General features: G+C 37.8%; 1 protein-coding gene across 1 annotated transcript; it reads left to right on the top strand.

Moving 5' to 3' along the window:
• The first annotated feature begins 560 nt into the window (after window positions 1-560).
• CCDC34 (coiled-coil domain containing 34) lies at window positions 561-19,112 on the top strand. The gene is made up of 6 exons (XM_062494413.1): window positions 561-864; window positions 4,246-4,378; window positions 6,659-6,766; window positions 16,677-16,835; window positions 17,301-17,442; window positions 18,639-19,112. The coding sequence occupies exons 1-6, from the start codon at window positions 698-700 to the stop codon at window positions 18,848-18,850; spliced, it is 921 nt and encodes a 306-aa protein (XP_062350397.1). The 5' UTR covers window positions 561-697; the 3' UTR covers window positions 18,851-19,112.
• The last annotated feature ends 871 nt before the right edge of the window (window positions 19,113-19,983 follow it).

The raw sequence follows: 19,983 nt of genomic DNA, 5'->3' as shown, positions 1-19,983 counted from the left end.
TAGCTGTAGACTCAGTGGAGAATTAACTGATAGACAAAGGACACCCTTTTCCTAGCAGAGGTGTATGAAAACCAAGTCTTTAGAACTTTGAGTCAGAAACAAGACAGTAATCGTGAGGACTGAAATGGCATTTTGCAATTTAACTCAAATACAGATTACGACTTGGCCGTTTGAAAATGTTATGATGCCTTTTTGTGATGTGTTGGGATTGTCACCTGCAGATGGGGTTACTGGTTCCCGTTTGCTGGATCGGTACGTGTGCAAAACCGTTGAGGAAGCAAGAACAAACGAGACAGCGAAGAGTTCCTATAGCTGAGCACAGGCGCGTCAGTGACGGCCCTGGAGCTGCGGGGGGCCGGGCAGGCAGTCCCGGGCCTGCGCCTCTCCTGGGCTGGGGTGTTTCCCTCATGTGCTGGGAGGACTCGACTCGCTGCTCAACAGCGCGCCAGGGGCCGCCGATTCCTGCCCGCTCTTTTCCCGGTGTCTTTTCCCGGCGTCTCTCCCCAGCAGGCACTGCCCTCCCCGGACGCAGTAGGCCCGGGCGCTCCCCGCTGGCGGGGGCCGGGGCGGAAGCGCGGCGGGGCGGGGCCCTGTGGGCGGCCGCGGGACACCCGGTTGGCCCTGCCCGGCCCGGCCCGGCCCTGCCCTGCCCTGCCCTGCCGGTAATCGCCGTCGCCTCCCGCCGGTGCCCGGCATCATGAGCGGGAGCGACGAGCCCAACCTCCTCAGCCCGCCGCCCGCTGAGGGCGAGCGGCCCCTCAGCCCCTGCGAAGGCTCGCCGCTCTCCCTCGCGTCCCGCTCCGGCTGCCCGGGCTGTGAGGAAGGGCAGCGGGCGGCGGCCTCTCGGAGCCCGCCATGCCATAGGTAACCCTGCGGCGGCACCGGGCTCGGGGCTGCCCTTCGTGGGTCAGCCGGGCCCCTGCACTCGCTTCCCTCCGCTGCAGAGCTTGGGGACAGAAGATTGCTTTACATAAATACGGGCTTGTTTGCATAGTTATACGCTTCAAGCACTTTGTTCTTGTGGTTTGTTTTTTTTGTTTTTGTTTTTTTTTTTTTTTTCATGCTTTGGAAAGTCTTCTCATGGACACCTGAGTATTTCTATGGGCTTATAAATTGTCTATTAGCAGTTGACCTCAGCCTGATAAAAAGCTACAGTCTTCCCTGCCTTAATTTAAAAGTGCTTGCAGACTAAAGGGTTGTTTTGCATGGTTTATATAGCTGGATCAGGGCCAGGTTTTGTATGTGCGCGTTGAACAGCTCCTGTTCCGGTGGCTTAGTCTTATTCCATTTTAATTATATGCAAGCATAATATGCATTCTTGACAGGAGAATGAACAATTCGTATTCTTCTCTTTAAAGCAGAAGGGGGAAGAGCAGAGAGAGCCTATCCTGTTCTGGAATACAACTTCATGGTGGAAACTTCGCAGACCTGTGCATTGACTGGGGGTGAATGTAACTAGCAAGGCTGAACTGAGCTGAAAGTGCCAGTGCAGTAAAGGAAGGGCAGCAGTTCTTCACGGGGGTGCAGGTTTCCAGCAGGATTCTTATATTTCCATGGAGACCAGTGAAGAATATCTGCCACGCTGAACATTACTTAAAAGCATTTCATGAAAAAGGTGCTAAAAGTCCAATGAAAGAGCGTTCAAATGTAGTCATAAGCTTCAGACTGAAGAGATCAGCCAGTTCATGGTCCCTTTTCTTTCAGTTTTCCTGTTACCTCTCTGTATACTACTTACTAATAAGGAATTTTGTTCATGCACCTTGAAGTTCTGTTGCAGTTTGTTCAAGCTACAACATGTTTCTGCAGCTTCAGAGGCTGTTGGAAACAGCTCCCAACTCTTGGGCCTGTTGCTGCAGTGTTTTCTGGCAGCAATAAGATGCAGCTAAAGACAACCTCGTCTAGGGCTGAGTTGGCAGTCTTATTAAACCGTGGGCAGAATACGTGCTTTGCTGATGCAGACACTGCTTCTGAGTAACACTGCTGCTGTGTTGTACTACTGAGTGCCTACCAAGTGTTCATGTAGCAGTTTCTGTGTATAACTGCCAAGGTCTCAGAAGCATAGTAAAAAAACAAAACACTTTTTATGTAGCCTCCCGTGTATGCATGCGCTCTGAATCCTTTTGGTGGTGTTGTTGCCCTCTTAAAACTACACAAAAATTAGCCGGAGGCAGATCCTCAAAGTGGGAAATGCAACATTTGCAAAAGAGAAAAAGTGAAAACAAGGCTTTGTTAATGGTGATAGGCATTTTCATACTTTGTGGATCCAGTGCCAGGGAGGGCATGACTGGTGGCTGCAATGCATATCAAAAAAGACTGGGTTCTGGTGCAGTTGGAGAACTTTAGATAGAGTACTGAAGTGTTTCTCCCAACAGGTCTTAATACTGAGCTTGTCTTTTCCTCTGTTTAAGCTTCATTTACTGTTATTTCTTATTTCTCTAGAGTAAGTTTTTAATCTATTACTCTGAATAACTTTTTTGAGAAGTTGACAGTTTGCATTTCATGAGTACTGACAGAAGAAAAGACATAATAAATATTATTTTTCTTAATTTATTAATTCTCCTAGTACTTTTTCTAAGGTCGGTTTAATTTGCCAGTCATGTTTGCCATAACACAAATCACACAAAGCAAAAGAATGTATTGAGGAAGTATCCCTCCCAAAATGTCAAAGCTGTACAAAGTTAAGGGGTTTTTTTTCTGAATGTAAATGTATAATACTTTTATCCTTTAACAAACTTTCAGAAAACTTTGTAAGAAATAAATTTTCTTACAGAATGTGTTATTAGGCATTCTTAAGTGGCATCATCGGTCTGTTAAAATTTTTGGTCTTTATTAATGCTGTAGCATTAAAGCCCTAGAGTGCAGCAGAATGTGTTGGACTGTGCTGCTGCTGTCCCTGTGTTCTCTGTGTGTCAGGATGTCCCAGTCAGTTCTGTTATTCTGCATTTCACAGTGTAAAAGTGGGTTTGTCTGGGGATATAAACCTGTTCCAGGTAGGTTTCTGTGTAAATCAGTTACCCTGACTTGACCAGCAAACAGTCCTGTTAGCACAAACACATATGAGTAAAACAACAGGGAAAAGTAGGACAAAACTCTGTAGGACTGACATTGTCTCCAAATGCTTTCTAACACAGAAATGTATTCCAAAGATGACAGAAAATGTGCAGAAAATTGAGTATTGGAGTACTGCTGTGTCCTGTTAATGTGTTGTACTTTAATACTGATAAAATCCAGATATCTTACATTTTAAAAACTGATTTCTGGAGCATTAGCATAATATGCTTGTTGGATGCTTCTTCTGTAGCTCAGATTCAGCAAACAGAATTCTTCACTGTAGTGAAGTATCTATGTAGGTAGGTATTTCCAGAGCCTGTACATCCATGTGAAATAGTAAAGTGAAGTCTAGTTTCATTGCTTTGTTCTCAAGAAAAAATTCTATGGCAGAAGAAATTTTTTAAAGAAATCCTTTGGCATGTTTTCACATTTTGCTGACTTGGACCCTGATATACTGTGTTACTTATGAAATAGTACGTGTACAGAATATTTTAAAAGGTATTTCTGACCTGGGGCTAGGATTGCTGCATTATTCATGAGTAAAGAAGCTATGAGTGATGTAAGACATCCTATTAAATGTCTAATAGAATCTTGTATAATACCATCAAGTATTGTAAGCTAGCTGTATTTCTTAAGCACATTTCCTGTGATAGTGTTAAGGTGGAAAACTTACTGGATTGAATGGATGGGTTCCTAATGAAAGGATTGTAATGCTGAGGTTGCTTGATGCCATGAATCCACTTGTGTAAGATTTGAACAAATAATATTCTTGCTTTTGCTTTGCTTTTGCTAAAGACCACTTGATACATGGAGTTTCTTGTGAGGAAGAACAGGATGTTAATACTAAATCTGTTTTTCCTTGGCTTCCATGGAAAGTGACGCTTTGATGTTAGGAGCATTCTTTTTGTTTAGTTCCTAAAAGGTAGTGTTTTAATCTGTTCCACGGTTTAGAATCACTAACAGGCTAGAATTTATTAAGTAAAATGTAGACTGTAAGGGGGATTGTCAGAGGTGCGTTATAAATGCCATTTATCCATTAGGGAGACTACTGAGCAAGTAGAAAAAATATGTCATTGTTGTCACATTATGCCATGTAAGAAAAGCACTTTTTCAAGACGGTAACACTGTTTAACTTTTCAGTCAAATACAGTATAGATAATATTCTCTTATGTTTCTTGGTTTTTTTTAATTCAGGAGGTCTGAATGCTCTGAAATAGCAGGGGGAAGAAAAGTGTCACTTTTGAAAGATGACCTTTCACCATGGGAAGAATGGTACATTAGCAAAGAGAAGGAGTTGCGTGCCCGCTTACAAGCTAGAGCTGCAGAGGTGATTACATCCAGTTATTTTGATTCTAGGTCTAATAGAAGATAGCAAATTTAGCATTTTCTTTTCCTTGGTTGTAGAAACATGAGTAGTTGCGGGGTTTTTTAGTGTCTTAGGCCTCCTTAGTGTTTGTGTTTGTCAGTGCTGCCATGATTCATGTTCCGTGCATTTTCTTTTGCTACATGTTATGCTTCATTGAACTGGTGCTGTATAATATTTTGTTTATCCAGCTGTCAGGTAATGGTTCAATGTTAGAAGATTAAAACATTTAGATAATTACTACCTTGATTTTCATTTTGGTTATATATGCCTGCATGTAGGTTGTAGAAGAAAATGGGGTGTGTGCTGATTGTAAGTATGCCAAGCTGCTTGGTTGGTTTTGAGGCACAGTGTTGTTATCCACCTAGCACATAATTTTACAACTATTTGGTGTCCTTTCCTAGGATAGGGATCCCTGGTACAGAATTTTTGTCCCTCATTCTGTCTTTTGCCCCCTTGCATATGAACAATTCTTGAGAACCAGGGCTGGTATACAATTAAGTGAGAGGACTCTGTGTTTTCTTGATTGCAGTTCAACTACAGTTGCACTTACAATTTTTAAATTATACTCTTGTTGATAATAAAATGGGAAGTATTAGTGATTAGACGAGTCACATCAAAATTAGATAATTTCTTGCTTTAGTTACTGATTAACTATTTGACATTGAATGTTTTCCTAGCCTTTCTATGATTATCTGTAAAGTGAATATAGCATACAGCTGTTTTATGTGGGCTATCTCATGTTGTTTATAAAACACTTACCACTGGAAGGTTCAGGAACAGAATTTTACAGGTCAGCTGTGCTCCAAAGTAGTTTGTTAAATTTGAGGAATATGCTTTGATCCGTTAATCTCCCTCCATGACTTCCCATTTATATTCTGGATTGGTAATGGAAATGTAAGCAGATATCTCTCAGCTAAGTAGTAAGAACAGTCATAGAACAAGCATTACTTAAAGCTGTGTAGAAAATAGTCACATCTTAGTATGTGAGATTTTGAAAACATTAGAACTTAAACTGCAGCAAGACAGTGTGAAAAGCTTGTATTTGGGGGGAAATACAATTAACTTTTTTTTTAGGATGCCAGAAGAGAATGAAATATGTGATATTTGTATTAAAAAAATATTGCTATGTTTACATTTTATAAAGTGTTCTAAACTGATATCCTGAGAAACAACTCTGTAGTCCCAGATCTTTTGCTGACTTGAGCACTGAGTCTGCCCTGAATGTCAGAAATGTGGATAAACATTTAGAGTGGAATTAGGTTGGGTCTTCTAAGGTGCTTACAGTGCCATCAGCTTTTACAGAAACCAAGATCCCTTCAGTACAGGTGTCTTGGAACTCAAGAGATGTTATTTGCTGTAACTTTGCCTCAGTACAGCAACAACTGCATTTTCAAGCTATGTCTGTATTGTGGGTGTTTGAGCTTTCTGTAAGCTTTCTATTGCTGTCTAACTAAACTGAAATTCAGTGTCCTAAGAAAAGGGGGTTCTCTGTGAAACTGATTGCAGTGTAGGGACCATAAAATCAGTTTCATGGAAATAATTCCATCTGTCTGTGTTTGAAGGTATGAGTTTTCATTGAAAATTAGAATTTTGTGTTAATGCTACTGTTGGAGAAGCTAGACATCTCAAATTGTCTCCTTAGTTATGTTTTTTCTTTATTAACTTCACTGAAGAGATACAAATGATTGCATATATACTGTATGTCATATAAATATCCTTAGAATTTTCTTCTCTCATCCTCAAGATTAAACACTCGTTTCAAAATCTGCTAGAATCTACAACAGTTTTGGCTTTTAATAAGCCTCGGGTTAAGCCCTAGAGCTCTAGTAGTTCTGGTACTACAAATCACCAGTGAATAGTATTTCACTTAGTTTTTGATACCTTCCACAGTGCAGAGCTGTACACAGTGTAAATTTTAAATATTACAGGAAAGTACTGCTGAAAATTAATAAGAGTCTGCTGACTAAAAATGCATTTCAATAAACTGAGGAGTGATTTGATATGTTTAATTGCTTCCAAAGCCTAATTAAAATATGTATTTCCAGTTAATATCCTAAAAATTATACATTTTCATTGATTGTATTTCATAGTATTTCTGTGTTGAATGCCATTCTTCTCCAAAATACAATGACGGAAAAATACCAAAATGTAATGCTTGCATTGTTTTATATGCAGCAGTGTTGCCAGTATTGCTGTAAATGGTCACCACAGATTTGAAATGTATACTTTTTCTGTAATTAGGAAATGAATAAACAGCTTGAGAAAATGAAGGAAAATCAAGAATATGAAAGAAGAAAAAGGATAGCTGAAGAGAAACACAAGGAATGGGTCCAAAAAAAAAGAGAAGAGGTAAATGTTGCTTTGGCTGGAAATATTCTAGTACATGCCATGCTTGAGTAAACCTATGTAAAATTTGCTGAGTATGTTTAGACATCCATGTTTTCAGTTTTCTGAGTAAATGGCTGCTTTATTTGAAAATTATAAAAACATGCCAACACAGCTACACATTTTTTCAAGACTGATTTTTTTCTTTTTTTTCCTGCAAGGTACAAAGGGATTTGTTTTCTGAGTAGTCAGATAACTGACAATGGGTGTGCATCTTGTGCAGTTACCTTCTGCTGATTATATGTTCAGCCCCTGGGAGTTCATGGGAATATGTGTTCATCACCTTATGATCTGTAGCAAGTCCAGCTGTTTACTGTTCTACACTTCTGTTTATGAATAAAATCAGATGAAAATTAACTAAAATCATCACAATAGCACTAGCTGAGATGGATGGGCAGACCTCATACATTTGTTTTCACAATTTTAGATCTCCTTGAGATTCAGCCTAGAACCACAAGAATAACATATATTTGGACTGAACCTAATTAATCTTAGTCTTAATGCTCGTTGGATAATTGGCAGAAACCCACTGCAGAACTGATCCTGCTCTATTAATTTATTATTATTTATATTCCTAAATTACACAGGAAAAAGTAGATTTATTACTCAGCACATACAGTTTCATTTTCCTCTTCCAAAATGAAATGAAAATTAATTCTGAGTGTGTTTAACTATTCATTGGCTTGAAGGAGTTGGTCTGCCTTTTAAAATGGTTCCAGTTCAAAACCAGAATTTTTCTTTTTGTTTCCTCCTCGCTACCCCTCCCACCTCCTTCAACTTCCCTAAATTTCTACTTATTTGGAATTTCCTTGGAATTTTGTGGATTTACTGATTAGTAATTTATATTCTGTTATCAGTGGGATTAGGAGGTCTTTTTTATGGTAGTCACACCAGTTCAGAGGACAGGAGAAAAAACATGCTTGTGTCTGGATTTAACCACATTATGTTTTGGAAGCATAGGGTTATCCTTAGAGCATGTCCCAAGTGTTTAGAAAAGTAAGCTGATTTTCATATAAATCAGATGATTGATTTGCTGGTCTTTCCTATAAACCCCACTCAAATCAAGGATAAACTGAATTTAAAAACTTAGCTGTCCACAGGATATTAACATTTGTGCTGTGTAGACTGTCTCACTTCAAGTTTCCACAAGATTATTTGTGGATCTGGACACAGACTAAAGGATAAATATGTCAATTTAGTGACTGAGGTGTTTAAAGTTGCACCAAGATTTCACCTGCATTTAAGGTAAGAGTCATGAGCACTTACAGTTGATATAATTTTCATGGGGAACGTGTATATATCTCCTGTTTGGAAAACACTTTATTTCCTCATAGAAGTATCAAAAGATGCTTCTTGAGGCAAAACTTGCAGGTTTTTTTACTGAAATTTGCCTTAAGCACTCACCTTTTTCAAACTCAGTTACTGATTCTGAGCCCTGTGTGTAGAGTGCAGAAAATGCTTTATTTGGCAAGAAGCAGTACTTTCAGGGATCTTTCCTCTGTAATCTCCACAAGTGCTTTTCTATTTCTCAGTGCTGTACTGATAGACAATGTAATGAACACTTAAGCATACATGAAACTTCTTCCTTCATTTTGAGCGTCCAGCACCAGAAGACACTGCTGGAAGGGTCTTTATACTGTGAATGTGAGAGACATTTATTTCAAAAATAAAATGTTTGTGTATGCATTAAAGAATTCCGGTTTCCTGTATGTCAAGCCAGTATTCTTGCATGGCAGTTTTAGTTGTGATGCTCTCTCTGACTTAAATATAGTTAAATATAGTCCTTACGGTGAGGTTAGGAAGCAAAGCTTGAATACTGTTTTTGTTCACTATTTGTTTTTGATATCATTTAGCATAGATTAAAAATTACATGCTCTTAGAGTTTTCTTATGCTTTGAATCATTTTACATAAATTATTTTTGAAAGTAAAGGAGTCCTAGCTATTTAGTATTCTTCTATGTAAATCGCTTTTGTGGTTCTTAAAGGTTGTAAATGAACTAGAAGTAATATTTTGAAATATGAGCCAACAAAGAACATTGTGTAAGCCATGAAATATGTTTATACAAATATTTGTTAATGGCAAATTTTTCAGCTCACTAGGAATTAAAAACTTAATAAAATCATTTTTTAGGCACTGTCTTGGATCTAATAATGCCTTTGCAATCTTCAGTAAGATACTGGGTCTCTCCTGGACAAAAATAGTCTTACTTTCTCTCCCTCTTAAAGTTGAGCTATTCGTTGGCAAGCAGTAAATTGTCTGTTGACTTTTAGCAAGTATCAATTGAAATATTTTAACCCTAAAATACCTCTAAGCATGCTTCTGACTGCAGAAAAAAATGAACATAACATGATTTTTTATGTAACTAAAACTTTTATTTCTGAGTTACTGTTAGATTTATTGATAAAAATGAAGTGGCTATGGTTATAAATGCTGACCAAGTAAGTTTGGTGTTCAGTTCCTGTTTTATGTGAACTTCGATCCTGTAATGAAGTCTCTTTCATTCCTATCATCGTGGGATTGAACACTTCAATAAGGTACCTGTAATTGTGGAATTACTAATTAAAATCAAAGTACTGGTTTCAAATCAAAGTATGAAAAGCTTTTGAGAAATGCATTGTGAATGCATAAATTGTGAAGAGCCTAAATAAATTGTAAACTGCCCTACTGCTTAATTCTTAAACATTGTCATCACAGTCAGAATATTTTAGGAATTATTGCTGAATAAAATATTAGGATTAAAGGTCAGGCCTGATGACAGCAGCTTTTTGATCACATATTAAAAAATCAGCTCTGTTGCAGTGCACACTATCTTCCACAATCTAATGTGGTATCTTCAAATCATACTTAATCCACCTTTACTGACTCTGCAAAGCTGCTTCATTTTTACAATGTCAGTAGAACATGAACTTAACAATATCTAGAGTATTCAATTTATATGTATACAAGTGTGTACATATAAATATTTTATTATATATTGTTGGGGGTTAGCCCCAGGAGGCAGCTGAGACCTCATTTGCTCTGGCTGTGCCCCCTCCCAAGTCTTTGTGCACCCCCACACTAAACACTGCTGGGAGGGGATGAGAAACAGAAATGATCTTGAAGCTTTGTAAGCACTGCTTTGTGATAACTTGTGTTATCAGCAAACTTATTTTGTTCACAAATCCAAACGTAGCACAACAGGAGCTGCTATGAAGAAAATTAACTCCATCCAAACCAAAACCCATTACATGTTTTATGCATATGTTTGCAACAGTAACAGAAATACTCAAAGAGGAATACTTGCATTCCAAAATGACTGTAATTCTGAAACTCATTTTGTTAACATCCTTGTGTTTCGTCTTTGCACTTAGTTCTTTATGCTGTAATAATGTGATACCTAGCAAAGTTGTAAGAGCACAAGTAGTAAAGTTACAGTTTTCCATTGGAAAAACCAGTTATTCTAATACCAATCTAAAATTGACTCTAGCATTTCTACTGCTTTCTGCATTGTTGAATGAAGAATAAGGTGACACTTTTTTTTCCCTTAAAAATAGATATGACCAAGCAGGCATAACAAATAGAATTTGCATGTTCAGTGGTTTATATTATTCTTTTCTTTTCAAGAAGTCCCCTTTAGTTACTGAAAACCATTATTTTTAATGGAAACTAGATACAGGATGGAAAAGTTCTGTTTGAATGCTTTTTCATTGAAAATTTTGTTCTTACCATTTACTGTGCTGTTGGCTGACAGTCTTTATGAGAAGCAAAAAGCAGTAAAAAGTACATGAAAGCCTAGAACCAATACATTGTGTAGCAATGAATGACAATGCTCTTGGAGCAGACTTCTCTTTTTGGTGTGCTAATTCCTCCCAGAAAAGACACCTAGATGCCAACTCTTACACCAAAGACTTTTTATTTAATGTGTATTTTGTCTCAGCACGGTTAATACAAAGCACAGATTGTTCAACAGCTTGAGCATGACTTTAAAGTTCAAAAGCTATGCTTGCTCATGCTCTCTTTCTTTCATGCAATGAGCTGTTAATGATTTTGTGAGGAATAGTACCACTACCACAGAAGAGGTGAGAATCCTGTCATCTCAGCCTGCAGCTTGGGGAGATGTTAGCTGGAATCTCCTCAGGCAGAAATGTAATGAAATCCAGATCTTCCCTGGCTCAGATTAATGTTCTTATAGCTGAAGTGTTGTTGAGTCAGAGATCAGGTTGCTAATGTTTTTGCTGACAGTTTTGACTTGAAAGAGATACTAAGATGTCCACTTTCATTAAGACTGAACCCTTTCAAGAAGTGTGTTTGTGAGGGAAACTTCTAGTAGAAACGCTTTCCAATTGTGAGAACCAACTGCATTTAAGAATTAATATTTTCTGTTTACATACCTAAGTCTGTCTTTACATATCTGGTTTTTTTTGTGAGTCTTTTCTTGGCTTAATTTCTTAAGGATATATATATAATATTGTGGGTCTTTTACTCTCTGGACATAAATTTTTTCTGTGATGTCATGCATGATCAATGCCATGGTTGTAATTTTAGGTTGCACCTGAATCTTAATTACTTTTAGATTTCTGTAAGTAGAATGAACTAAATTCTCATGGTGAGTGTTAGAATGAGTTTTAGACAGAGTTTTGGAAGAGGAATTCAGTGTGACAGATGAATGAGTGCTCATGTATTTCAGCAGTATTCATGGGGTCCACATTCTTCTGAAGATCCCGAGAGTGTTCCAGGAACAAAGTACACTAAAACTTTATGCTTGTCACATACATTGAGTCCCCACAAGAAATGAGCACTGTCTGGGAGAAAGGTCCAGTAATTCTCCAGTTCCCAGACTGCAGTTGAGTCTGCAGTGACTGTGTGAACTTCAGCAGTAAATTGATACAAACCAGCTTGTCAAGAGACATCTGCAGCTCCAACATTTGTTGACCTCCTTTCTAGCCTCTTGTTGTTTTCACATGGAAATTCTGGAGAGATTAAAGAAGTATTTGTGTGGGCTAGGCTTGGTCACCGAGTTGTGTTATAGGGCAAAATTGGAAATACAATTACAGTTGTCTGAAATGACCCTGATTTCCAAAACTGCTAAAAGTGGTTGATGTCCATGATTATTATGAGGATAAACAAGTACACTTGGATGTGTGTTCTGATGCTGGCAATGTGAGCTTTTCCTGTATTTTGCCATCAGTCAGCATTAACTGATGTTAGAATATGCTAGCTAACATGTCAGCAAACAGCTGTGAAGTAGAACATTTAAACAGTGTAAAGAAAACTGTTGTGACATTCTGCAGACCATAAGATGGAAAGGATTGCTTTGAGAAGTACCTTAAAAGTATCAATCATATCATTAGTTTCTGGAAATATTTCTACTCAGTGAGTCTACATAGAAAATGCAGAACATAAAGCACCTCTGCACTTTATGCATTCCAACTTCTCATTTAGTCATTGATGTGAAAATACAGAGATGTATATTTTATTAGTTTTCTTCCAGTTGGATATAATGCTTCTGTTTCAAAAGCACTTAGGGATTCTTTTCCTGTGTGGAAAATTATTTAATATTTCTACCTTCTGTCAGGAAGGAAGTGTGGCGCTTCTTCAAATTTTAAAATCCTTTGCCCATTCACCATATACATGTAGGTCTGATTTTTCTTGAAAAGTTAGTAATTAGTACTGAGTAAGACACATGCTGTGAACAGAGTCACCATCACTGCTTTGTGGGACAGATGGATTTCTGTTGGGTGGGGCATTTCCAATTGCTGACCTAACCCAGACTTCATTAGGTTCTGAGACTTGATAGAATGACAGCACAGAGCAGTGAACCTTCAGGGTAGATTTGTATCCTTTCTCTTTAATTATGTGCTTGGGTAGGGTGGCAGGAGAGCAAGCCTTTCTTGCAATGAGTAATTGGATGTTTTAGAATCAATACCTTGATTTATGTAATACCCGCATTCATATTTTAGTGTATGTAAATTTACTAGGGGTTTAGTGAATAGATTGTGACTGTTTTGAACATAAGATCAAAGAGAATTTTTGAAACCCAATCTAAACAACACCAAGCATAAATAATTTCTTCCCTCAAATATACATGGAAGGAAAGTAAAAGAAGGAGTGAAGAACACGTACATTAATACACACGCTCATAGCATTTCTGATAGACTTCTGTAAAATGAGGATGGGAGTAAAGCTAGGAAGGCTGGTCAGGTTGACAAAAGCTTGACGTAAAACAGGTTACTAAAGCAGCTGGGAATGTGTTGTGCACTAACTTTATGAAGGAAGATCTGTTTTGATTGTGACAGAAAGCGGAAGCATTTCTGATTTGTCTGCAGAAAAATTCTGGGCAGTGTAAAGTCTGCAATTCTGCAGGGAGTCTCCCTGTCCTAAGGATGTCTCACTGGAAGTAAAACTTAGCAATAGTTGTGGCTTTCATGGTAGTGTGTACGTATTGTTTACATAGGACCTAATTTACCTTTGAATCAGCCTAGGTAGGAGTTTGACGTGATCACTAGAGTCTTCAACTAGCTCTTTTAGAACACCAGCAGCCATGCCAAGGTGTGTGGAACAGCTCCAGGATAAATTCACCAGGAGCTGAACTTCAGATCTGCAGCTCTACAGTGGGATTAGCTTTACCAGCATCAGGGAGAAAAGTAAAACAGTCGGTGGATGCTCTCCACCTGATATTCCAGAAGGTCTTTGAATGCAGAGATTCAGAAGCAGAAGAGGAGAGCAGTTCTGCAGCAGTTTATATTCAGGCCAAAACCGGTGGGTGGGTACAAGCAGCCTCCCAATGGGATAACCTTCGGGGAGGAGTGAGCGGAGTTGTTTACCGAGCCAGTTCCAGTGGGAGTGAAGGGGAGGAGAAAGGGGTGTGGTTTATTTCGGGGTGGATTAATTTAGGGAGAAACCCACATGGAACTGCGTAGGGAGGGCTTCGGAAGCAGCCCTTACAAGAGAGCACAGATTGCTGAACAGAACGTGAAAGCTGGGATAACACAAACACTAGTAGTAGCTGAAGTCATCTATGTATTGTGATTTAAGATACATAATTTAAGAAGCTTTCCTGCCTTTCTTTTATAGTATTTAGAAAGATTTTTAGTCTATTTTCTGCTTATAATTGTTTTCCATTATGGAATCATTCCCCTAGGTATGGAAGTAGCCCAGTTTTTCTCAGTTTTCTCCAATATTTATTTTCATATCTTTTATACAATACGATCCTTAACTAAAGACTGTAGTTTTGGATGATCCTTAGTTTTGTAACTTGCTTTCATGTACGTCTGAGGAAAGTCAGCAAAAAACAAAATCTGTGAAATATTTGTAAGCCACCTTCTCCCATAGTTTAACTCAGGTTTCACATATATCTCTCAGCTACATGAATGCTTTTTGTGTACCCCAGACAATCATTGTCTCAAAGCTGGAGTTGTTAACACATTTGGGAAGTGCTTAGTAATGAAGAGACAGAGAAGCAGCTCTGAATAAAAGAGATTGGGATGAATTTTAGATGAAGATGGAGGGAAAGCTTAGACAATTGGTTGTTTGGGCTCTTTTGGGAAGGTAATATTTGAATAACTTGCCAAAAATACGTTATTTTTCCTTTTCAACATTTTAAAATATGGAAGTGTTTGTTTCATGTTAAGAAAGATCTAGTTTCCATGCTTTATTAGCATAAAAGTATTTCAGAATCTCAACTTTTTGTAGTTCCCAGAATGCAATGTATTTTTTCATTAGTGTTGTTTGTGAATAATTTTATCACATGTACAGGCCTCACTGTTTTGAAGTCATATTATTGAGACCAATTGTTTTATAATTATGTGTAGTTTTACATTCCGGAATATGCACTGAAATTGGAGTGTATTCATGCTTGCCCATTTTACCTGCACTGCAAAACAGATTATGCTGTTGTTTGCTAGAATGTATTAGAAGTGAAATTGAAAAAACCACACTAAACAACAAAAAATCGAGGAGAAAATAGAGATAAAACTCTAGTTGCAATTGTTTTGTGAAATTGTGTGCACTGGGTACAGTTGTCAAATAAGAATATTTGACAAGAGTATAGCAGAGCAGTACTACTGAAAGTATCCTTATAATTTTAGGTGAAGAAACATCCACCTTGGAGATTATGGTAGACAGAGCTAATAAAGCATAGCTTGTAAAAGCAGATGGGTGGGGTGCCATGGGGGGAAATTTCCACAGTGTGTTGTTTAGCTGCTGATGTTAAAATTGTAGTAATGCTTCTGATGTTGGCAAGCAGAACAGGACACACTAACTCAAGCAGTTCTGTAAACTGGCTTCTTTCCTGGCAGAAATGAGGTAAGTGTGTTGCAGAGCAGTATAAGCTGAAGTTTTTATTCTCTATGTGCTACTTTGTTGGATTGTTGGTAGTTTTAGTATAGGGAGACAAGCACTGAACCAGCAGGCTTCCTGTTTAGACCAGACTGAAGGAATTGTGGTGGTCCCCAGCTGCAGTATTGTGGTTTCTGCTTCATTATGCATAATTGGATTTTCCATAAGTGCAGTAAACCTGGGAAGAAGATGGGGGAGGGACACTCAGGGAGAGCTCTAGTTTTCTGTCTTCTTGTTCTTTTAATGGGGAAAATGGTAATATATAGTGGTAAAATGGGAATAGGAATATGTTTCTCTTTTTCTTGAGAATGTGTTTTTTTTTCCTATATTTCATTTATTTATTATACTTTGCATCTGTAGTTCTAGGCATTTGATACCTGTACTGCCAACTGTAATAATTCTGAGTCAGTATAAGTTCTTGCTGAATTACGTATCTCCTTTGTTCAAGAGAACTGTGCAGGGAAGTGTATAAGTAGAAGATTTCTTAAAAAAAAAGAACTTTTTTTTTTTCTTCTTCTTCAACAGCTCTTTTCTGTTAAGAGGAAATTGGTCTTAAATCTTTTTCCTTTCCTCCAGGTCATGTGCACAGCTTGTCTGGTAGATTTTTGCTTCTGCATGTGTATACAGTTGCTTCAGAGCTGAGTTAAGCAGAAATAGTATCACATCAGCAGATTCCAGACACTTCATAAAGGTTACAGGGAACAGAAATGAGAGCTATTGTTACTCTTCAATTGAAAATACCTCTCTTCTCCAGATCAAGAAATGGACAGTTGGTACATGATTGTTTGCTTAGATAAAGATCCTCAGAACATTGTTGTTTGATACACACACACTGAAAAGATGTAGAAGTGAACGACAGCTCTGGTGTATTCTGTCATCCTAATCATACAGGCAGCAATTTCAGTTCACACTCAGGTTACCATTTTGCCTACCCTAGAATAGGCTTTCTCATTTTCCCTTTCATAGTTTGAACAGGGCAAATATGCAGATAGATTTATTGAAATAGTTCTTATGTGAATAAACTAAAGAGTGTAAAAAAACTTCAGAGAATGCCACAAAACATGAACTGGATTTTTATGTGAGCTTTTGTTTTTTCCCCTATAAATTTATGTTTAAGTGTGCTGAACAATCTGCATGTCTTTATGACTCTTAGAAGGAGACAGTTTACCCGACTTCCCTTTGGAGCTGTAGTTTGCTCTAGATTCACTGACAAGAAAAGCTAACACACCATTGTTGAGGTTTGCAACATGTATTTCATTCCCAGTGTCTGAAGTATCTGAAGTGTTTAAAAGATCTGAATAAATAAAACAGAGTAGTAAACTTGAGGAGACCTGAAAGTGAATTTTTTATCATCTTTTTTGACAAGTTTATTTGTCTATCATACCTGGAATCTAGCAATGAATAGGTTCTGACTTCAGAGAGCTTACAGTATCACATACTTTTTCAGGTTTATGGTAATTCTCTTTGTGTAATAAAATTAACTGTATTTCTCAGAAGAATCACTCATTAAAGTATACTAAAAATTCCTGTTCTGTTTCTTTGGTATGTTTCACGTAGGAAAGAAGAGAAAGGAAACGAAAGTTGAGCAAAGAAATGGTGGAAAAGGCTACAAGGGAACTAGAAAAAATACAGTTACAAGAAAAGGCTGACATAAAATATAAAGAGTGGTTAAAGAAGAAGAGAGCTGAAGAGGCAGAAAAGAAGAAAAAAGAGAAGGTAATAATAAACTAATTGTTTATTTGGATGGAGTTACTTAATCAGTACCTTATTACAGGTTAATAATTGATACATTTAAATCTTAAATTGCATATATTGACATCAAATGGCAGTGTTGTACATGAAGAAAACTCTTTCAAGAGTTGAAATGTTAGTTCATTAAAGACACTGTGGTATGGTCAGCAAACTAAGATGCATATTAACCTATTTTTGTTAATAGCCTTTGATCTTTTCTTAGGAAAACTGGAGAAACATGGAGGTTGGGGGTTTGTTGTTTTTTGTTTTTTTTTTCCAAACTTAAACCAAAAAAAGGCATCTTTTCCATTGTTAGGAAATGGTGCTTGTATTTGAAGAAATATTTGGAATGTATTCAGCAGTCTGGAAATCTGCAAAAAATTATTTACTATTTTCTGTATGTGGTACAGAGCTTTGTCTAGGAGTACCTTAATTTTCTTTTATTTTTAGGAAAAAGAAAAAGAACAGGAGGCTGAGCTACAGGAGAAGAGAACAAGATCAGAGAAAATCTTTAAGGAATGGCTGCGAAATGCTAGAAATAAACCACAACCTGCTTTAAATGGTTATGGTTTCCCACATGGGAAGTCTACAGGTTTGTACATACATTACACAGATATGTAGTGACTTCGGTTTGAGGTTACTTCCTTTTAATAATTGAATGTGAAATGAAGGCTGTTTAAGACATCCATCTAGTATCTAATTTTGACACATGGGAATGATTGCTTATACTATGGTATAAGTCAGGGAAACAGATTGAGACCTTTTGTGTATTTTTCTTAGCCTTTTTTGTATTCGGGAGGAAAATTACATTATTTGAGGTAATTACGTGGCATACCAAATTATGATTTCATCTGATTTTTTTTTAGCACCAGGCATAGGAATCACTACAGTAAATCACTCAGTCCAGTGAAGCAAATTATTTATGTCAGCATGCTTGTAAAGTTAGTTTTTGTTGTTACAGAAGGCGTGTGTCACCTTAGCACACCTGAATCCCCCTTAGAAAAGAGGTGGGGTTTTTATACACAGGAACAATTAGAAGCTGACAGAAGTCCTGTCTTTAAAAGGAGACAGGGGCATCAAGCTGTATTCTGAGCTAAAATTTCCTTTCTATTTCACTTTTCACCTGCATCACACCTCCTTGGCTTCTGTAGTCCTAGTCCTTTTTTTGTTTGAAAACATGTTATATTTCTGTGCAACCAAAATAATTGCTTCTGTTTGACTTTGCAACAGGAGTAGTTTTGAGACCAAAATTCTAGTCTCTGAATGTTTAAGAAACATGTATAAAGCAGGTGAACAACCTTTACTCTTCTGCTTACCTTTATTTGTAAATAGTGCTGTATGTTGCCTTGATGTTTTGGTTGGACCTGCATTACATTCTGACAGCTGCAATCGTTTCTTTAAATGATTTTTGAAAAAATATTTGCCTACTCACACGTGTGATGCAGTATAATGTATTACAAACTTTGAAGTGTATCCATCATGTGGTTGGGTAAAACAAAGTAGCCAATTTGTAGACATTTACAGTTCTTAAGAGCACAAAGGGCTGAGCATTCAACCTGTTTATTATTTTAAGTAGAGGTGAAGAATATGCCAGTTACAGTTTAAAAAACAAAAAGGTGGAATATTTATTATTTTTTGGGTCGCTTAAATTTTGTGATGTGCCTGTGCTGTCTTTCTCTGAAGACGTTGTGTTGTGTTTAGTCCAGATAATTATTACAACTGCTTGCATTGGAAAACTTGTAGTGTAAATATTCCTTCTTAGTTCTGTTTATTTTCTAAATGTTTTAGGAAGTGATAGAAATTTGTATCCAGCTCCAGCATATTGTAATCCCATTCCTTGGAAACCAGTACATGTGCCTCCCCCAAAGGAAGACAGTGTTCTTACCATGAAGAAGAGTAAGAGACCTGTATCCTGTCAGCCACATGCATCTTTACCAATGGTGATTTCTAAGCACAAAAGTAACCCTTGTGTTGGATCCCTGTGCAGAAAGAAGTTATAGTCCAGAATAAATGTTCTTACAATCTTGAGCAAACTGGGCCATAAATGTGAAGTTCTGTGTAGTTATAGGTCCAAAGCAAATTGCTTTGTGCCCTTTTTTCCCCCATTTTTGTGAGCAAGTTTTGTGTTTACTGCTAGTTGACCAATTGGGCTTTTTATGTTTTTTCTATATTGCATTTTAATTAAAAAAAAAAAAAAAGGGAAAGATAGATTGTAATGGGACTGTACCTCAATACCAATAAAATACACAAAATTGTTTCTTCCTTTCCTCTCTCGTTGTTTAAGTTCTTTTGTATATGTAATTATTCTTTTGGACAACAGTATTAACTAGATTATTTTAAAGATGCTATTTGTAATAAATTTTAAAACAATTCTTGTCTTAATGTGGAAGGAATTCAAGGCCTGCATCAGTTCCAGGGTTATCATGTCACTGAGATTACAGAGATATAGTGAGATAGCTTACATCACTGGAGTACTGCAACGAATGGATGCAGGTTCTTTAGGGAAACTCAGGTGGACCTGATATGCACAAACCAGGGAGAGCTGGTCAGGGATGTGAAGTTTGGGGCTAGTAATGACATATGTGAGTCTGTGGGATTTGGTAGGGTGCACCTGAGAATGCTGAGGAAGTGGAAAACGTCATTGCAAGGGTACTCTCAATTATCTTTGAGAGGTCTGGTGGTAAGGGGAGGTTCCTGAGAGCTAGAATAAAGTGAATGCCCACCCAGTCTTCAAGAAGGGTGTATATACAGAACTACAGGCCAGTAGTCAACCTCACCTCAGCCACCTTAGACAGATGGTGAATGTGGCCAGTGCAGCCAATAGCCTCCTGGGCTGCATGAGGAAGAACATTGCCCAACAAAGGGAAGCAGTCTGTCACTTGTACCATAACTACTTGAGACCACATTTGGAGTGCTGTGGCCATTCCTGGGCATGCCAGGGAAAGATTGACATTGATGTTCTGGAGCAAGCTCAGTGAAGGGCCACAGAGATGGTTAAAGGCTTGCAGCATCTGACAGACAGAAGCTGGGAGAGCTGTGACTGTCCAGCATGAAGGGGAGAAAGTTCAGTAATGTCTGAGCAATATCTGTAAATACCTGATGGATGGAGAGAGAGCAGACCCTTCCCAGTAGT

Source organism: Cinclus cinclus, chromosome 6 (genome assembly GCF_963662255.1).
Source record: "Cinclus cinclus chromosome 6, bCinCin1.1, whole genome shotgun sequence".
NCBI classification, from domain to species: Eukaryota; Metazoa; Chordata; class Aves; order Passeriformes; family Cinclidae; genus Cinclus; species Cinclus cinclus.
The sequence above is the reverse complement of the archived record's forward strand: the minus strand, read 5'-3'. Positions and strand labels throughout refer to the sequence as shown.